The sequence below is a fragment of the Schistocerca serialis genome, chromosome 1 (assembly GCF_023864345.2).
Source record: "Schistocerca serialis cubense isolate TAMUIC-IGC-003099 chromosome 1, iqSchSeri2.2, whole genome shotgun sequence".
Classification (NCBI taxonomy): Eukaryota; Metazoa; Arthropoda; class Insecta; order Orthoptera; family Acrididae; genus Schistocerca; species Schistocerca serialis.
The window spans coordinates 272,321,035-272,342,267 of NC_064638.1; the positions used below are offsets into that span (position 1 = coordinate 272,321,035).

General features: G+C 39.4%; 1 protein-coding gene across 4 annotated transcripts in view; it reads right to left on the reverse strand.

The window, feature by feature from the left end:
* Nucleotides 1-18,805, reverse strand: part of LOC126467730 (uncharacterized) — a 216,203-nt gene extending 197,398 nt beyond the window's left edge. For all 4 annotated transcript variants that reach the window (XM_050096491.1, XM_050096490.1, XM_050096489.1 and 1 more), the window contains exon 1: nt 18,651-18,805. In XM_050096491.1, the coding sequence (XP_049952448.1) occupies nt 18,651-18,672 (22 nt within the window). In that variant the 5' untranslated portion in view covers nt 18,673-18,805. The remainder of the gene's footprint in view (nt 1-18,650) is intronic.
* Between the last annotated feature and the right edge of the window lie 2,428 nt (nt 18,806-21,233).

Here is a 21,233-nt window from a genome sequence, read left to right on the forward strand (position 1 = left end):
CAAACGACATCATAATGTTATAGGGTCTTATGCTCCCTGGTACACGGAGCACATGCAGTCTCAGACTCTGACAGCCTTCCAGGTGATTTGCAACACCTAAGACCAGTGTTCCAACGGAAGGATGGATGGGTGAGGTAAAAGGGAGCAAACTATAAAGTCATCGGTCCCTCAATCATTTGTGTGTCGAGCCGGAAACAGTTCCCAGAGAGGAAGGGCACAGAAGACAAATCCCAATGAACCTGACCTTATCTGAGAATCAAGAAAACAAAGAGGTAGAAGAATGTATAAGTGAGAGAAAAGCAGCTGGAGACCTCTGGGACATGATATGTGACAGGAGATGCACTTTCTGCATCTAACTGGTGCTTCCCCAACTAGCATTATCACAAGAAAACTAGCACCACAGGTAAGTGGTTAGATCTCAGAAAGGAGAACAACAATCACAAGACAGTAAACTGATGACAAATGTAAAAGAATAAGAAGAATTAAAAAGGTGGGAAGGGCAGGAGCTAGGCCTGACCACTGAGAAAAGATAGCCACGGTCCCCTGGGTCAGAGCAGGCAACAGAGCACCCTCCCAATCCCTCAAGCAGCAAATGAGGCTAATGTGGCCTAACACAAAGAGAGGACTATAAATTACCTTGACATGTAAAATATAAAACCAGACAAGCCACTTTATCACTGTCCACTAGCACCAGATGCAGCATGTCTCCAACCTCAACATTTTGCCTTAAGGTGGCCAAATTAGGGCAGTCCAGCAGGATGGGGACATCCTCAGACAGGCAGCACACTGGCAGTGGGATGGATCCTCACTTTCGAGGATATGGGCATGGGTCAGGCAGATGTGGCCAATGCGAAGCTGACAGAGAACAGTAGAGTCACTGCGAGAAACACGAAAGAAAGACTGCCACATGGTCATGAACTCCTTCTTTCTTGTTCACAGTTTACTCAGAGCAACCAGGCACACCAATGCATTTGAAGTCTCCAACAATTGATGGCATAGAGTGGACTGAAGGTCCTTTTCCTGTATCACCATCTCCTAAGTCAGCCAACTTGGCCAATGGGTCAGCATGTTCGTTCCCTGGGATCCCAATATGACCTGGGCTCCAGAGAAAAACAACCAACCATCCAGTTTGGTGCAGGTCACAAAGCAGATCCCATATGGCCACAAAACAATGGGTGTCGAGGGTAGCACCGGCCGATAGCCTGAAGAATACTCAGGAGGTAAAACTGTCTCAGCAGTTTAAGATTGAAGGCTGAGGGCTCAAGTGAATGGCTATCAATTCTGCAGTGAATACACTGTGTCCGTTTGGCAGGGTGCATAGTTCACCGTGCCCTGCACGTTTATAGGCAAAGCTAGTTCATCCACTGACCATAGAGCCATAAGGTCATAGCACTTCCGTACCTAGATTTGAATCAAGGATGGCCACGAACAGGTGGCAAAAAGCCATGAGGTCAACTGTCTTTTGGTAAAAAGCATAGATCAAGGCAGATTTGAAGATGGCTACACACCATGGAGGCATATACGATTACTCCTTAATAAGAAATGACTATGGGGTAGTAGGTTTTCAAAGGATATATCTCCTATATGAAATGCAATCGCAATTCAAGCCCTGTGCCTCTGTTGTGAGAGGTGGACCTCCCTACCAGCAAAAAGGACATGGTAGTTCAGATGTGTGTAGCAGAGCAGCAGTTGTGGGTGTTTGATATATAGGGTAGGGGGTGGGGGGATGGACAGAATGGGGTGGGGAGGGGGGGGGGGGGTGATCCCAGCTTCTGCAAGTCGGCTTTTCACAGGACTGGCACTGTCACAAGTCGGATGCTACAATGTTGTACAGATTGCAGCATCTGCAATGCTGAAAGGTGTTGCCAAGCCATATACCTCACTCCCATAATCAAGATGAGACAGAATCAAAGCTCCGCAGAGCCACAAGAGTATACAGCATCCTGTGCTCCACCTGGTGTTACTGAGGCTGCAAAGAATATTAAGGTGTGACTATCATGTTTCCTTCAGTTAGTTGGTTGGTTGGTTAGTTAGTTTGGGGTGTAAAGGGACAAAACTACAAGGGCATCTGTCCCTTTTTTCCTGGAGCAAACAAGGTGCTAGGTAAGACAACACCCAAATTTAGTTCAAGCAAGTAAAAGGGGTTAAAACGAATGGGGAACCACAACGAAAGAGAAAACAAAAGAAACGAACAAGAAAAGGGGAAAACATATACCACAAGGAAAAGTTGACAAAGGTACTAAAGTCAGAGAGCAGATTGTCTGGGCTGGCTGATCACAAGAATAAAAGAGGATTAGCCAGCCACTCTGCAACGCACTAAAATGTCCAGCCCAAAAAAACAAGGTGAGATGAATACACTCAAGGAAAAGATGAACACCAAGACAAACAAATGCAATGAAAGGGTGACAGAGAATTAAAATGGAGGGAAGGTGGAGGAAGGCCAGACACCCACCCATAGATGGTACAATAAAAAAAAACCTCAAGAATAAAGCGTACAACTAAATCTGCTGATGAGGCACTCAAAGAAAAGAGGAACACCAAGACAAACAAATGCAATGAAAGGGTGACAGAGAATTAAAATGGAGGGAAGGTGGAGGAAGGCCAGACACCCACCCATAGATGGTACAATAAAAAAAACCTCAAGAATAAAGCGTACAACTAAATCTGCTGATGAGGCACTCAAAGAAAAGAGGAACACCAAGACAAACAAATGCAATGAAAGGGTGACAGAGAATTAAAATGGAGGGAAGGTGGAGGAAGGCCAGACACCCACCCATAGATGGTACAATAAAAAAAACCTCAAGAATAAAGTGTACAACTAAATCTGCTGATGAGGCACTCAAAGAAAAGAGGAACACCAAGACAAACAAATGCAATGAAAGGGTGACAGAGAATTAAAATGGAGGGAAGGTGGAGGAAGGCTAGACACCCACCCATAGATGGTACAATAAAAAAATCCTCAAGAATAAAGCGTACAACTAAATCTGCTGATGAGGCACTCAAAGAAAAGAGGAACACCAAGACAAACAAATGCAATGAAAGGGTGACAGAGAATTAAAATGGAGGGAAGGTGAAGGCCTTGGAAAGAAGGCCAGACGCCCACCCTTAGATGGCACAATAAAAAAACCCTCAAGAATAAAGCGTAAAACTAAATCTGCTGATGAGGCACTCAAAGAAAAGAGGAACACCAAGACAAACAAATGCAATGAAAGGGTGACAGAGAATTAAAATGGAGGGAAGGTGGAGGAAGGCCAGACACCCACCCATAGATGGTACAATAAAAAAAACCTCAAGAATAAAGTGTACAACTAAATCTGCTGATGAGGCACTCAAAGAAAAGAGGAACACCAAGACAAACAAATGCAATGAAAGGGTGACAGAGAATTAAAATGGAGGGAAGGTGGAGGAAGGCTAGACACCCACCCATAGATGGTACAATAAAAAAATCCTCAAGAATAAAGCGTACAACTAAATCTGCTGATGAGGCACTCAAAGAAAAGAGGAACACCAAGACAAACAAATGCAATGAAAGGGTGACAGAGAATTAAAATGGAGGCAAGGTGAAGGCCTTGGAAAGAAGGCCAGACGCCCACCCTTAGATGGCACAATAAAAAAACCCTCAAGAATAAAGCGTAAAACTAAATCTGCTGTTGAGGCATTGTCGCCCAACACCATAAGCAGGGTGCTGGGAAGCGTAAAATTCTGATGCAGACTGGCTAAAAGTGGACAGTCAAACAAGATGTAAACAACAGTCATAGGGGAGCCACAGCGACACCGAGGTGGGTCCTTGTGACGGAGGACGTGACCATGTCTTAGCCACGTAAGGCCGATGCGGAGCCGGCAAAGGACAACAGATTCCCTGCGAGTGGTTCGCATGGATGACCACCACACATTTGTTGTCTCCTTGATAACACGGAGTTTATTTGGTGTACAGAGGGTGTGCCATTCAGTATCCCGGATCGTGAAAACTTTGCAGTGACAGCTGCGGAGGGCAGGGGTCTGCATTGCTGGGAACCAAGTTTCCTGGAGGAGGATGCGAAAAAAAATGGGGGAAATTCATGTGAGACATCGTAACTCACCCAGGTAGTGGCAAAACTGCTACAGTTCTGCTGGAGGATCTTGTTATCAGTATCTTGTGGAGACATTATACATTGGTTCCAAACCACAGTGAGTGAGTGAGTGTGTGAGTGTGAGAGTGTGTGTGTGTGTGTGTGTGTGTGTGTGTGTGTGTGTGTGTGTGGAGGGGGGGGGAGGGGCGGGTTGGAAGATGGTGGCAGGGAGGGGGGAGGGGAGGATGTGGAGTGGGCAGGGGCCACTAGGGACACCATCCCAAATAAAGAGGCATAATGTGCGACACGGGGGCCACCGGAACCGCCTATTTGGAGGACTGCTTCTTGTCCTCTTTCCCCTTACATGATTTCAATGTCTGTGAAGGTTTGTCTGCCACAGGTTCTGCGACAGATGAGCAATGCAATGTCCTACAATTTGTGGCCCGTGCTGGTTGGCGTCTGGTTGTAGATAAGCAGATTCATGGAGAGATAGTGTCCCAACTGACTCCTTCCTGGTAAAAAATGCTGGAGTAGGGCACTGCTCCTCCTGCCGGGGGATGCAGACTCACGTCCCCGGTGGGCAAGAAGTCAACACTCCCAAAGGTGGAGCCAGGGAAGCAGGAAGAGGATGGCCCAAACCTACCTGGAAAGCAGATGCAGTTTAGTGACCCCAAGGGCTTGGCAGACAACACGGACATGTATGTAGGATGGAGATGACCATATTTCTTCTTGGCCTCTTCATATGTAATTCGACCAAGAGCCTTGAACTCTTTGATTTTCTTTTTCCTTTGGAAGATGGTGTAGTCCAGAGGGGCACAAAGAGCATTCATGTGCAACCGACGTCCACAATCCTTACAGATGGGACTGCTGCTGCAAATTGAAGACATGTGCCTGACACACTTGCATTTGTAGCAGCACATGAGAGAGAGGGGGGGAGGGGGGGGGGTGTATATGGCTCCACATTGCATTGATACACAATCACCTTGAACTTTCCAGGTAGTGAGTCATCTTCAAAGACTAAGATGAAGGCTCCAATATCAACCCTATTTTATTTGGTTCCAGCTGGACATGACAGACAAAATGCACATCCTGTCACGCGAAACTGACAACCAACTTGCCATCCGCCTGCAAAATGAGATCGCAGTGGAAGATGATACCTTATACCATACTGAGACTGTTATGGAGTTACAGTTACAAGAATGTCACCCAGCTTGTAACAGGTGAGCGGTACCCATGACTGATCAAGGGAGGCCATTTTAATCGGAAAGGAGCCACTTTTCATTTTTTAAATTGCTACTTCTTCCCCAAACCTGTCCTTGAGGTGGTCAACAAAGAACAGTGGATTTTTAGTAAAAAAAAAATTTAAAAAAATAAAAAATTCTCATTGATCCTTGAACAAGTAAGTACGGGGGGCAATATTTCTTCTTCCTCCCACAGAGTAGCCAGGGAAGGAAACATTTTGGGGGTCACATTTCTCTGTGTTGCAATAAGTCTTACCTACAGAAGAGATTACTGGGGCTGTGCAGCCACCAGCAGAAGAGAATTTAACTCTGAATGAGGGCTCTCCCCAGGGGTGTCACCACCTACAACAATGGTTACCTGGCCAATAAACTATTGCTTGGAGTCTTCTTGCACCAGACATGGCAGGCACATACTGATAGGCATGCATGGGGAGTTTCCAGCTAAGGCACCAACAGTGCAAGCTCTGCAGAGTCAGGGGGCTACCACTGTACCACTGCGCAGGTACTTGACCCCCCCCCCCCCCCCCCCCCCCCACACACACACACACACACACACACAATGGCTATCACATGCTGGATTATGGTGTAGAATGTTCACAAGAATGGAAGGGTACAAAGCAAGAAAGGCATAAATGTGAATATATGTCGTGTTGGACAACCTTCCCCATACAGTCCACACTTCTGCACAATCTGGAAAAGAAACAGCAGGTCATACCCAACTAGAGGGGCTATTTAGTTAAAAATGAAAAGTTGTAGTGTGCTGGAAGGGAAGAATATGAGTGTTCAAAATCACAAACCAAATCCAAGTACAATCAGCACCAAGAATAATACCATCCAATTCAAAGGCAGATGGGGAAAAAGAATAATTGACGGATAGATTTAAAGAAAAGAAAAGGAAGCAGCACTGCAACAGCCAGGGTCCTGTGATGGCCAAGCATGTACTCACAAAAGAGAGAGAAGCCTTCTTGGGGTTCTCCAGAAGGGTCATTCTGATAAACAGGTGCATAATTCATTATGGTCAATGTGAAGGGATGAATAATGACTTGGAGGCAACTGCAATGATCTTCTTGCCACATTCTGACAGCATGTCTTCAAGAATCAGAAAGACCCTCAACAGTTACAACATTAAGTGTGTTTTTCATCCACTTGCTTCTCTTCTGTGAAACACATCCCTTCTACAGGGTAAGTGTTCACAGATCTCGAAGTGTGCATTTTAAACTCCATGTTTACTTGACACTTTTTTTCTTGTTTTGGCCCACAGAACCTCCTCCCAAAGTATGGAAAGCAAAGTTGCAGTAAATGAAACTTGTTTCACAGTATCAAAGATGAAGTGCTCATAACTCTTAAGGTATGCATTTAGAGCTTATGATTACTAGACTATTTTGCTTTGAATAATCATTCCTGTTGTATCTCTGAATACTGACCATTACTCCTAGGACACCTTTATATTGAGCTTCTCCAACACTATGTTGCACTCAGGAACATTGAAGGCTTTAAATAAGTCTAAAGGAATGCCAATGGCATTTTGTTTTTGTGCACTGTTTCTACGGCATTTTACATTAAATCGAAGATGTCACTACACCTCTATTTGTTTTTCTGAATCCATGTTGAGTATCAGTGAGAATTTTGCTTTTGTCCAGAAATTTCATTACCCAATGATAAATTCCTTTTTGTATGATTTTGCTAAACCCTGATAATGACAGTTTTCTATACTTCATTCGCTCCCTTTCTTATGAATAAGGACAACTTTAACAATTTTTACAGTCTGGAAATGTGCCTGTCAGAAAAATGGACAATATCAGCAAGATGCACTGAAATGTAATATAATGTGTTATGATGTAATCTGGATTAATATCAATTCCAGTTGATGCATCATGGATATTTCATCTGGTACTATTTCAAATATATAGACTGGTGAGGAAGAAGAGTGTAGTTTGTTTCTACTATCTCCTTTGTCTCAATTAAATTTTATGTAATATCTACATAGTAACACCTGAAAAGATTTGCAATATGTTACGGAACAATAACACCCTTGCTCTCAAGGTTCAGAATGGTATTTTGTCTGGCTTATTACTCTCCTGTACACCTGAACATATTTCTGATAGTAAGTGTTCCTTGGAGGGGATATGTCACTATTTTTTTCTGTATTTGTGGGATTTCTTTCTCCTGCCATTTGTGATTCTGATACATTTACCAACCATCTCTTTGCTTCTTTAGTTGTGCCTCTTATCAACTGTGTTTTGAGCTGGAAAGCAATTTCATAGTAATCACTAAAGTTGCTAGAGAATATCTCAAACTTTTAGTTGGTGTCATCTTTATGCAAAACTTATTCCCATCTTGCTCGTGGTAATACAGTTGAAGGTTTCTACATTATATATACTGAACTTTCTCGCTGTTGCATTTCTTTTATAGTTTTGGGTGGGCAGTGAGTAGCTTGGGAAGGTAACAACTTGAGTTTTATGATTAATAAGACTTGTATTTACAAATTTTGCAGTACAGGTTGTATTCACAAATATCTGATCCAGGGCAGTAGTAGTAGTTTCCATAATTCTTGTTTAGGTTCTTACAATCTGCTTCAAGTTGAAAGTATCCCTAAGGTTGAGTGATAGTTCTTTTCTTTTGCTGGTTCCAATAAAATCTCTGTTCAAGTCTCCAAACAGTACTACCGATTTCTTGTCCAGAATAATCCAGTTTAGTACATATACAAGCTTATTCAGGAATGAGTCAAACTTTACATTTTACGGAGCATTAGATACGTGTTACAACTGTACTGGTATCACTGAGCTTAATGAGTATCAGCCAGAAGTTCCTTTCTGCATTAAGATGCTGAAATTTATTAACAGATTCATATTTTAACCAGTGTTTGGTGAAACATGAGTACCTACACTTTTATAACTGTTTCTATAGAAATAATTCGCCAGTATATGACCCAGCAAAGAAAAAGAGAATTTGGTCAGTCTTTAGCCAGTGCTCTGTAATGCACAGAATACTAATGAAACTGAGTTCTGCATTCAACAAAACCTCTACATTTAAAACTTTGCAATGATGATATGATATTTTGTTTGCAAACAAAAACCTCTGTTGTTATAATTTAAATGATAATGAGTTCCAATTTTCACATAACATTTGAATTGCCGAGGGGTATTTTTATCACATCACTAATATCATTCTTCTCTGGTAAGCATTTGTCCATAAAACATTGTGTGTGTGGAGCTTGGAGTCTACTTCTGCACTGTTGGTATCAGAGTCTTTCTTACCAATGAGCTGTGCACCACTTCTGTGTAAAAGAGAGATGACTGCTCTATTGGTGAAAGGAGAAGCTGTATTGATGAATGGAGAAGGTATGACAATGGAGCTAATTTCTTTGTTGCTCTACATCTTATCTCAGATTTCTTCATAAAATATTTGCTTATTTTTTCCCACCAAAAGCTGCTTCCCTAGCCCATTTAAGTGTAGTCCATGTGTAGTGTGGAATATACACCCTATACCACTAAGATCAATAATTTCTATATTTTCATATTGTGTGCATATTTTTTTTGTGGCGGTGTTCGTAGCGACAAACAATTCGCTGTAGAAACGGCTTACGAAGTCACTGCCACACTTTTAATAGCGGGCCGACCGGTCCGCTGGAACAGTGAAACAGAAAGATGAAAACCCAAACACTCTGATTAAATAAAAGTCGGTACTTATCTTTATTAACGAAGATACAGCACACACAATAGTGAACTCCGTGTCTACAGAAATCTGTCTAGTTCGAGTCGGAGCGGCTAGGTCAGCGTCGGCTGACGACAAACAACAACTCTGCTGCGATGAACGCACGACTGACTAGCAAGTACACAATTCGGTGGCGAGTATACAACTGAGCGGCGAATACAGAACTGTCCTAGCGCTCGCGACTCCAGCGCTTAAGAACCTAGAAGCCAGCGGTGGCGCGCGCAGACTTGCGGCGATTTGCTGTCTCGCTGGCGCTGCTTATGCGGACGGCGTCCAGACTTTGATGCTGCCAACCTTTTGGCAGCGGGCTCGGATATAACAATTTTCAACAACAATATGTTTGCAACATTTCTCTCTTTGTGTACATAAGATAACAGAGATATGTCGTATCAGAGGGAGATGGTCATCAATAAGACATCAGAGCGAGTCAAGTGTCCTAAACACTTTCTTAATTTATCAGCGGCTTTTGAAGTTTTTGAATAAGTCATTTACTCTTCCAAACGACACAATAAAGTAATTGTAAGTACTGACTTCAGGCAAGTCAAAGAGTTTCCTGATTTCATACAAGGGAACACAAAGCTTAACAAATGCCATCACTGTTCCAGCTATTGTGTCACTGATCCATGTTGCAATCCCATGACCATAATTGTCAGCAAGCTACTTGAACCACTGTGGTTCTATACAGCTATGACTTCCAGACACTATGGCACATACCTGCGAATCTGCATTAAGAACTGGAGAATCCTATTTCTGCAGGTTCTCTTTTTTGTTTCCACTTTGACACTCAATATGTTTCATAGTATCAATGAAGACATGCTATTTTCTTTCTTCCTATGGCTGGATGCCTGATTTTGCTATCAGAACTCTTTTCAAGATTAGTAATGGTATAGTCCATTACATACATAGTACATTACAACAGACTTCCCTGGCGAAAATTGAGCATTTTGGATGACTGCAAGTTTTCATGCTTGTCTTTCTACATTTTTATTTCTTTAGTCACATAGCAACAATTTCTTCTTTGCCTCTATCTTGCAGCTTTAATTTTGGGTCACAACATTCCTTTCAATATGCTTTTGCACTGCTAATGTGATACTTTGTTATGCAGTGAAAATTTTCTGCAGACAATGTTGTGACTATAATTTCCCATGTTTTGACTACCTTTTCTGATTCTTTGGCAAGGAATACTCAAACATATTTCATTAACAAATATAATAGTTTTCTTCGAGAGTTTGAAAACGTATATTTCGAAAATATAACAAGAAAATACTGAGCTGAACATGCTAAAACTAGCACGAGATAGTTCGTCCGTTATGGAAAACTGGTCAAATGTGAAGTGCAAAATCAGAAAACCTGTGAAATTTACATAATCTTTGTGCACGAAAATACATTTAAAGTACTTTCAACCACCGATAGTGAAAAGGTAACATACAGTTCACATGAACAATGGGAAAAGCAAAAAGCCACTGAATAAGGTAAGAGAAGAAAATTTACTGATGCAAACAATCGTGAATGAGGTCATTCTAATTGTGCCGACCCAAAATCGAGCCGCAGTGCTTAGTAAAACAATATGAAACCATTCCCACTTTGTGAACTCCAATAACAGGAAACTGTTTGTGCCTTCAGACAGCCATGGACGTGGACAACTAAAACATATTCGTGTGGTATAGTGAAACCGAGAGCCCCACTTGGCAAAATTTAAAAAATTACTGTATCCACAGATGAAAAAAAATCTGCACGGTAAAGATTTTGTTGTACTTCTGGGAGGCGCAAATGATGTCTACAAAAATGAAACAGTGAATGCAACGCGCCATCTTAAACAGTGTCTGAGAAACCTCACTCACACACACACACACACACACACACACACACACACGTAGCAATGGTCAATATTCCACATTGCTATGATCTTGTAAGATGCTCATGTGTTAATAAGGAAATAAAAAGTGCAAACAATCAGTTTGCAAAAATCTGCAGGCATTTTAAAAACATGAAATTTCTTGATAAAGCAATATTGGACGTAGATTCCACACACAACACAGACTTCACCTGAATGGCTTGGGGAAAGTATATCTGGCAAACCCGATAATCAAGGAAATAAAAAACCACCAAAATAAATTCAAAACCAAAATGAAAATTGCATCGCCATCACCAGACTCCATAACAAAAACACTTCAAAAAAAGGTAAAAGTATTAGAACCATCATCAGCACCAGCAAAGCATTAAAAAAAGATGAAATGTTAACAGAAAGACCAGTGGACAGCAATTTCAATGACAAGAAAACTACAGTTCCTCATCATCCAAATATATTTTAGACAAAAATGAGAAGACTCCAAGTTCTCTCTCTCTCTCTCTCTCTCTCTCTCTCTCTCACACACACACACACACACACACACACACAAAATCTGTTGGTTCTACTGAGAAATTCGTCAATGGAGTTGGCCACCAATAAATCCTTTAGGCTTCTCTTACACTGAATTTCATTGGTTGTTACGCTTTTTATGGCTGCTGGTAAGTTATTGAAATTGTGTGTTCCTGAAGTACCAACATTTTAATTGTCAGAAAAAGTATCACCACCATCATCATCAACATCAACAACAACAGAAATGGCAGTATTAAGTACATTAGCAGCAGCACCAACTGCAGCAACAAACAACTCACCAGAGCCCAACGTACAGGTCACTCATGAGAGGTGCAGGAAACCTGTCCTTCTCAAGGATTTTTGGTATCTTACCAGATCACGGGCACGAATATGACAGCACAAAGCGTAAATAAAACTGTAACCAGTTCTCACTCTAGTCAACTGCAGATTTTAAGTCTAAATGTTCAGTGCCTTAGAGATAAATCAATAGAACTTGAGGTAGCACTGAATGGTGCAAACAATGACTGCATGTGCACCATGGAGCATTGGTGCAGAACTTTTGGACTAAGTATCATTAATATTCATCTGGATAAGTTGGCAATTCAGTATTGTAGAAAAAATGCCAAAAATGGTGGTGTGAAGCTGAATAATTGAGTGTGGAAAATCATTTTGAAGCAGTAGCTATACAGTTGTATGAAATACAGGGAAAAGTCATAGTAATAGCAATATACAGACCACCTACTGGGGTCACAGATATATTCATTAATAAATTAGAAACACTGATTAACATTCTTTTTACTGAAAGCGCCACTGTAGTTGTCTGTGGGGATTTCAACACAAATCTCATGAATGAAAGTAGGCTAAAAAATCAATTCCTAAATCTATTATGTAGTTTGAATCTGTTTCCACACATACCCGAACCTACAAGAATAACATATAATACAAACAGCTTTATAGATAATATATTTTCAAATGTACAATCCACAGAAGTAGAAGTAACAAATACTGATTTGGGATTATCAGACCATAATGCTCTTGTCCTCAAAATTCCGTCAATGCCACTGCAGAAAAAAGTGAGCCACTGAGAAAAAAGTGTACTGCATTCATAAAAGAAAATTTCCCACTGAAAACTGTCTAGAATTTACAAATATCCTAACTAGTGAGTCCTGGCCAGAAGTGCTGTCCCTAACAAATACAAATGATGCATATAACACTTTCTCTTCAATTTTCATGGGATATTTTGAAATGTGCCTTCCAAAGAAGCTGTCAAGAATCACATCACAAAGCCAAGTTCTTGGATCACAGCTGGCATCAAAACTTTTTGTGGAACTCTAAAGAGACTAAATTCAAAACTGAAGACATCTACAGATCCACAGTTCACAGAACATGTTAAGAATTACAAGAAAGTATATCAAAAAGTAATCACCAAGACAAAAATTATGAGTTATGACAACTTAATAACACAGTCTGACAACAAACCAAAAGCCATATGGAGTATTGTGAAGACTGCAACAGGAGAGAAATGCGAAGACCAGGATATCATTCTCAAAAGGACAGAAAATGTCAATATTAAAAAACAAGATTAGCCAAATTACATCAACAATTATTTCATAAATGCAACAACTAAATTAAGCTCGAAATTTACAAACCAAGAAAAACCTGAATTTCCAAATGCTGCTTGTAGCATGAGGATAGATCCAACAGATGAACATGAAGTGTTCAAAGTAATAAAAAGCTTGAAACCTAAAATCTTCGTAGGAGTAGATGATGTGCCAGTTTATATAATAAAAATGAGCAGCTACACGAATCGCAGGGCCCTTGACACACATAGCCAACTTGTCATTTAGTAAAATGAAATGATCATATGGCATTTATTGGCCGGAATATCTCCTTCGGGACTCGGCCACCACATTGCAAGTCGTTTTAGTTGGCGCCACTGTGGCGACTTGTGTGTCAATGATGATGAAGTACACATAACACCCCATCCCCTGCCGGGAATCAAACCCGGCCCCCTTGCATATTAGACAATAGTATGTGCTGAAAGTGTCTGTTTTAGGGTTTTTAAAGGATATGTTGTGCTCTCCTACAAAAATCCGTCGAAATTTATCACTGGATACAAGCAATTTCTGTAATTGTTCACATTCTTCTCTGTGTTGGTCATAACAGCTTTCTATTTTGTACTCCATCCTCATGAATTTCCTATTTGGACTATCAACTCTTTTGTAATGACTGGTACATGTTGGCAGTCTATTTATGAAAGTATTGGCAAATTCAATATCTACACTCCAATACTTTTTACGATGATGCTGGTGTTTTCCCCTTCCATCTCCTAAGGAAGTTTTACAACCTTGCTTTATTTTGGATGTTAAGTATTCGAAGCGACCCCTACTTCTTTGTAGTCCATGGATATTCAAGAGAGCTGTCTTACAAACTTTAATGTGCTTTCCACTTGATGACATCACAGACTAACTTATAATTGTACTCTACCTAGATGGACTGTGAGTTTTCTTTGATTTTCTCTTTATTTCGGTTGCTTGCATGCAACCATGAAAGTAAGCATTGTGCAAGTCATAATTTCCCGTGTTCCAAAACTTCTGAAAGATATCCATTCTCTCTCCCTCCTTTTTCTGCAGTTGCATTTAGTACCCGGTACGCGACCGTGACTCTCATTCCCTTTCCCTCATTCCTGAATATAAACTAAACCTCTAAGGCGGGCTTCTTGGCATTCCTGTTGTTGGTTCATACCCCTCTTCCTTTTTGTGCCATGACTCTGTTCACCTTTCTTAGAATCTGCATTATTCTAAAAGAAAAAAGAAAGAAATCGGCAGGCCTAACGTAATTTAAATATGAAAAGATTTGCTTCAAAAAACACACACTGAAATTCGTTTACAATTTTAATTCTGCTACAGTTCTTACTAAGGGGACATTGCATGTCCCATGTCGCCAATGTTAAATTATCGAATTTTGTGACCCATTATCTTCAAAACTTTTTAAGACACCAATTTACAATTTTCCATAATTACTGAACACACCTTTGTAGATACACTGAGCTAGATTTATTCTGAAACAGTATTTTGGGGCATGTTATCTTTTTTTTTCAAACACTCAATTTCATGATAGAATTTTGTAAATAAATGAACATAAAAACAAAACAACTCAGAATATTTTAATTATTCTAGTTCCATATGTATTGAATCTCACACTTGACATGCTATGAAAATTTCTTGTCTCTACCATAAGTACTTTTTTTAGAAAACAGGTCATTCATTGCAAAAAATGTAGTTCAGAGATATTGAGGTTTAAAACTTTTTTTATTACAAATTCTTATACAGACTTACATTTCTGCATCTTTTATGCACTAGAGTTGCCCTGGCCCATAGTCTGTGTCTTCTTCGTGCCACAACAGCCCAGTGCTTGCCTCCTCCTGTTCTTTATTGCTTCTTTTATCATTTGCTGAGCAGCTAACTCTGCTTCACGTACACAAAGCTCATCCAGTTCCCTCACTCCTTTAGCTGTGTTCTGTCCAGATTTTACAGCTAACTTCTCCAGAACCTTAAGTCTTTCATTGTTCCCGCCATTAAAAGTTATTACAGCATCAGACACTGCTAACTTTGGAGTCATAAGGCCAACAGATACATTTTTAGGCACAACACAACATTATTGAAGGACTCATTCACATTCTGGGTCTTCCCATGTAAACACTTATTTAGTAGCTCAGGATTTGCCAAATCTCTGTAAATAGGTTTGATTGCCTCCATTACTGCCAAAGGAATAGAACGTTTATGTGTAAATTCATGAAGGGTGTCAGAAAATTCAGCTTGCCTATATTTAGACCACGTGTTTGGTGGAGGTAGATACAAAGCTTGACATGGCTTTTCATCGGGCGATATTCAATGAAAGAAAGTGCTCCACACAGCTCTCTTCATCTTCTCTAAATTGTCACAGTTATCTCTAATGGGCTTCCCATAATATTCCTGTAATTCATCAATTACTTTGTCCATTAGTCTTCCAGCACATTTTATTGTCTTGCAGTTTTGTGTTACCTAGCTTGGTTTTTAAGTTACGGGATAGGCCTATCCCCTTCTGGGTTCAGCTGTCATATTGCAAGTTTTTTTAGTTGGCACTACGAAGGCAGACTATCATTTAGTGAAGGCATGATTCCAGAAAGGATGAAAATGTCAAAAGTGAAGCCATTATTCAGAAACAGTGACAAGCATAAGGTAGAAAACTATCAGCCAATATCCCTCCTTCCAGCATTTTCCAAAATAATAGAAAAATTAATGAAGCACAGAATCAACAAATATCTAAGTGACCATAAGTTACTAAATAGAAATCAGCATGGCTTCCAGGCACGTAAAAATACAGAAACAGCACTAATGTGCTTCTCTGAACAAATAAGCAAAAATATTGAAAAAAAAGTGTAGTAGGAATAAATTTAGATCTCTCCAAAGCATTTGACACTGTCAATCATGGCATTCTTTTAGAAAAATTGGAAGAATTAGGTATCCAAAGGACAGGGAAAAAGTGATTTGAATCACACCAACAAAACAGAACACAGATTGTAGGACTCATGTAAGATTACTCCAACCACAAAATAAATTTAGTATTAGATGCAAAACAAAAGTGGAAATCGGAGTGCCGCAAGGCAGTATTCTAGGTCCCTTATTGTTCCTTGTCTACATAAATGACTTTCACACTTCAGATAGAGCAACAAACGCCATACTATTCGCAGATGACATTAGTGTGATAATAGGTGCACCAACGCAAATACTGCAAACAACTAGTGATCAAGTAATATAGAATGTCCACACTTGCTTCAATGCAAACCAGCTGACATTAAATGCAAATAAAACAAATTATATGCAGTGTGGGAAAATATGTCAAAATGTAAATCTTGGTCTGTTGTTGCGTGACAAGGCCATAGACAGAGTGGCATCAACAAAATTGCTGGGGATTCATGTAGATGAAGATCTTAATTTTAATAATCATGCAATGAAAACTTGTGCAGAAACTTTACTCAGCCTGTTTTGCTCTTAGAATTATCACAAATGTCTGTACTGCAGAGGGGTGACAGGAGGGCATATTTTGGCTATTTTCATTCTCTTGCAACATACAGAATAATATTTTTGGTTTCCACCACTTGCCATCTAAAACAAATCTGTGTTGCAGAAGAGGGCTACCCAAATAACAACATACAGTCACCAACAGAGACAATGCAAACCTATGTTCTCCAAGCATAAAGTCCTAACAATACCTTCCTCATATATATACAAATGTGTTTTATATGTTACAGCCCACCTTGCAGATTTACAGACAAATGCTGGCTTGCATAACTACAATACCCGAAATAGCACAGCACTCCATACTCAGCGAACAAAAAAAACACACACACACACACACACACACACACACACACACAAAGGCATGTAAGCCATATGGGTACAAAACTCAACAACATACTGCCAGCCAATATTAGAAAATTAGAAGATGAAAACAGATTTAAAGTAGAATTTAAAGAATTTCTACTTGAACAATGTTTTCACTCAGTAAGTGACTATTTAGGCCAATAAATAATTCTGACAATGTTTATATTAAGGCAAAACCGAAAACACTGTCTTCCATCCCATAAAGTTTCTGTTAATTTTTTAAATCTAATGGACAGCTGCTGAGTGTGGTAAAATCTTTACTGGATTATTGTAGTGAATACAAGGACTTCCTGTTTAGGGACGACAAAAGTAAAGCCTTAGGGCAAACAGACCATGCAGTTACAATACTGTTAGTATACATGTATAAAACATTGTGTTACTGGGTCTTGCATGATCAAGTATTATTCTTTGTACATTTTTCGTACAATTTTTTTTGGTACTATTCTTTGTACTACTTAATGTAAAATCTTGTATGTTCCTTTTGCACTGATTGTTTCCCATAAATTTACATGTACTTTTGGACGACATTCATAAACTATTTGTCTACGGATGGATAAATAAATAAATAAATAAAAACAAAAATAAACATGTTGCTTCTATGCTAAAATGAGCATGAATAAGTATGTTAAACTTGGTTCAATCTCCTGACTCACGGGGGTCAAAGACTGGTGTATTTCTTCATTAGGAGATTGTAATATTACAAATAACAGTTTAATTTACTATTAAGTAAGGAGCAGTTCATCATCATTCTAGACTAGGATTTATGATTCGAAATGAATGTCTGGAGGAATTTTATAGGACTGCTGCAGCTTCAAATTTATAGATACGACAAAATACGACATCAGCAAGTCTGCAAGGTTATTGGTAGGTGATAGTATTATTTTAAAGATAAGTGGACTACTTGACGGCAACATAACATTTACACGCTGTATATTTATATAAACACAGCCAAAATTTTGGAAATTGCTCAGGATATTTTCTGCTTATTTTGGAACACGGGATGTGTTGGCTCCAGTGGCTCACTGCAAAGTTTTTGTGGTTGCATATCGCATTTTTTTTCACTGTTGTGGAGGTATTTCCATAGAAACAAAGTTAACTGGAGTAAAAAACCGAATAAATCAATTACTTGATTATTCTATAATGAGGCACCAGTCCATGGCCATTTGTACTCAGAAAATATTACTGAACATCATCCAAAGTTTTGTTGCAGTTGGCTTCATCTCATATTTACGGTGTAATTTATATGAAAGTACAACAACCACGTCATAACATATGAGTTTGGCCAGTTGTAAATCAGTAGGACAACAACCATAACTGAAATATCTTTCTAGTAATCTGCGGTGAAAAAGGCAAATAGCTATTTCTCTAAGAGAGCCAAATGTCAGGGCGTTCTGAAGTGGGAGGGTTCAGGAGAGTCTCATTGACTCAAATTGTGTACACGATATTTTCATATGGACCGTCATGCAGTAGTGCTTGTATTGGGTGACTTATCATGTTGGGTTAATACCAGAGAGTGAAAAAATTTATAAGGTCTATACTGTTTGGAGAGAACTGTTTGAGGGGCAGGAAGCATTACAGATAGCAACATGGTCAAACGAAGATTCTGAAAGGGGGGGGGGGGGGGGGGGGACGGGAGGGGACTAGCTAACACAGCAATAGCTAACAATGGTTTTACACGCCAATAAGGGAATCGATCGCTGTCTGAAGACAGACCGATAGTCCTGCTGCAAAATAAAAATCAGCCACTGCTACTATAAATGCCAAACAACAAAGAAATATATTTCATTCCATCTGGCAAAACTAAGTTCGTACGATCGAAATGCCGCAATTTATAAGAGACATATTCACGAGTGACGCTCACCTACAGTCGTGTCATCCATCATATAATATATGAAGTCACGCAAGAAAATCAACGGATTGGCTACAACACGTAACAATTATTTTGTCCTAACAGACAAATATGCTCAACAAATTCCCGATGAGATTAAGTCTTCCGCCGAAAACATCAACCATGCAGTAGCGTCAGCAAAGATGTTATATTAGCTGTCATTACCGCACATTTACTGCAAATGGCATAAATTCCCAAATAGTGCCCAAAATGTTAACGAAAGCAGTTACGATTTTTTACATAAGGTATTATTTTTATTTTTTATTCCTATCTAATTTCCACAAATATACGGCCACATGATAAGATAAAGTAAACGTTCAAGGGATGAAGTGACGGCTACGTTCCATTTATTCAAAATGCTCCCTTGGGTAGAGCAATATTTTTCTTTATTACGACTTCTATTATGTATATTTGAACAGGTTATTTCAATGATACATTGTATATATTCCAGCTGTTACACTCTTAAAATAAGTTAAGGGTGTGTTTCTAATTACGGAGTGAAGTTCGAACTTGTGATATGCTGTGTTTGAATGAGCGCTGGCTTAAGCCTGGAGTGTGGGCGTGGGGAACATTTGTCACGGTGATTTTAGGTTGCAGTTATTTTCGCTATGTTTAAAGTTGCAGCGTTCCCTTGCTTAGTACATTTCAAATTGATTGATTATTGAAGCTCTGTTAAAACTTAACGTCAGTTGAACAGCGAAACTGATAGCATTAGTGAGCTGAGATACGACCGTCCACCTCGTACCTAACTACCGGTACGTAACTGTTTCGTAAGGTAGGTGTCTCTTTTTAAACATATTTCGCACTAAATTCTTTGTAAGAACCAGTACAATATCTGATTTTTGTTAATCTGATATTAAGAACTCCGTTAACTAATGCGATTACTTACACAGTCTTCAGTACGCCGTATAATTTTCCGAATTGATTCTCATAAACGTGTGGGTTATGTGATTCGAAGGTGATGATGTAGACAGTAATGAAAACGACATATTTGATTCTGAAGAATCTGATACAAATGAAGACGATCAACTAATGGAAGGCGATTATAATACCGAAACTGAACAGTATGCAGATGAATATGATAATAACGACGGTGATTCTAGTGGTTCCTGTCATGCTAGAAAGAACAGTAAAACAAAATGGTCTAAGCCTTTTCCTAACAGAAACGTGGGAATAAGGTCAGAGAATAACTCATTTTCAAAAATGCGAGCATTCAACAACGGTTTGTGAAAACAGGTTATCAGATCTTTTCTTAGACAGAAGTGTTTTGAAAATTATAGTTAACTGCACAAATATTTACATAAGAAATTTGAAAAGTAAATTTTAGAGACATGGGGATGCTGCATCCACCGATGAGACCGAAATAAAAACACTTTTCGGCATGGTCTACCTAATATGAACCCCAAGAGGTTCTAGAAAAAAAACCTAGCCTACTCTGAGATGACTCTAGAGATAACGGCTTAGAATCCTGCTATGTAACTACGAGTAAAATGAGGTTCTAATTACTTCTGAGATGCCTTTGTGTTGATGACATTAGGGAGAGAAGCATTCAGAAACAAATTGATAAATTGCCCCGATTAGAGAAATTTTCGAGACTGTGTTTATAATTTTTCAAAACGCTTTGTTCTAAGTGAATGTTTGACTGTTTACAAACAGTAACTTCCTTCCAGAAGAAAATGTCAATTTAGACAGTGGCTTCCTAGAAAAGCCTATGAAATACAGCATTAAGAAAATTGCTTTCGAAGATGCTAAAATTTCCTTCACTTACAACTTAGAAACTTTTTTTGGCACTCAGCCAGAGGGTTCTTTCAAACAAAGTGATTCTTCTAAATGTGATAATCACATTGGTGAAACCTGTCAAAGGGCCTAACCATAAGATTATGGTGACAATTTGTTCAGCAGTTTACCACTGACTAAAAAGCTACTAGAAAACAAGGCAGCAGCATAGTGACATGTTGGAACATGCAAAAAAAAGGAAGAGATCCAAGGAATTTTTACCTAATAAACAAAGACCTCAATATTTTTTTCTGGCTTGCAAGAGAATTGCACCAGAGTTTCATAATGCCCTAAAGTGAATCAAACTGTTGTCTTGATATCTACATTACATCATGATGTTACCATTAATAAAGACACAAGAGATTCACTGAAACCAGAAATTACAGCTTTTTACAATATGAGAAAGATTAGAATTGGTTTACTTGAGCCGGCCATGGTGGCCGAGCCGTTCTAGGCAATTCACTCAGGAACCGCACGACTGCTACGATCGCAGGCTTGAATCCTACCTCGGGCATTGACGTGTGTGATGTCTTCAGGTTAGTTAGGTTTAAGTAGTTCTAAATTCTAGGGGACTAATGACCTCAGATGTTAAGTCCCATAGTGCTCAGATCCATTTGAACCATTTTGATTTACTTGATCAACTAATTAAAAAAACGTGTTTCATAAAACACTCATACATGGACAATTTACTTAATGTCTCCACATGAACTCACTGTGCACGTAACAAGCAAATTCCAGAACTTCTAAACCAGTGAAACGAAAAGAATTTCTGTAGAGGTT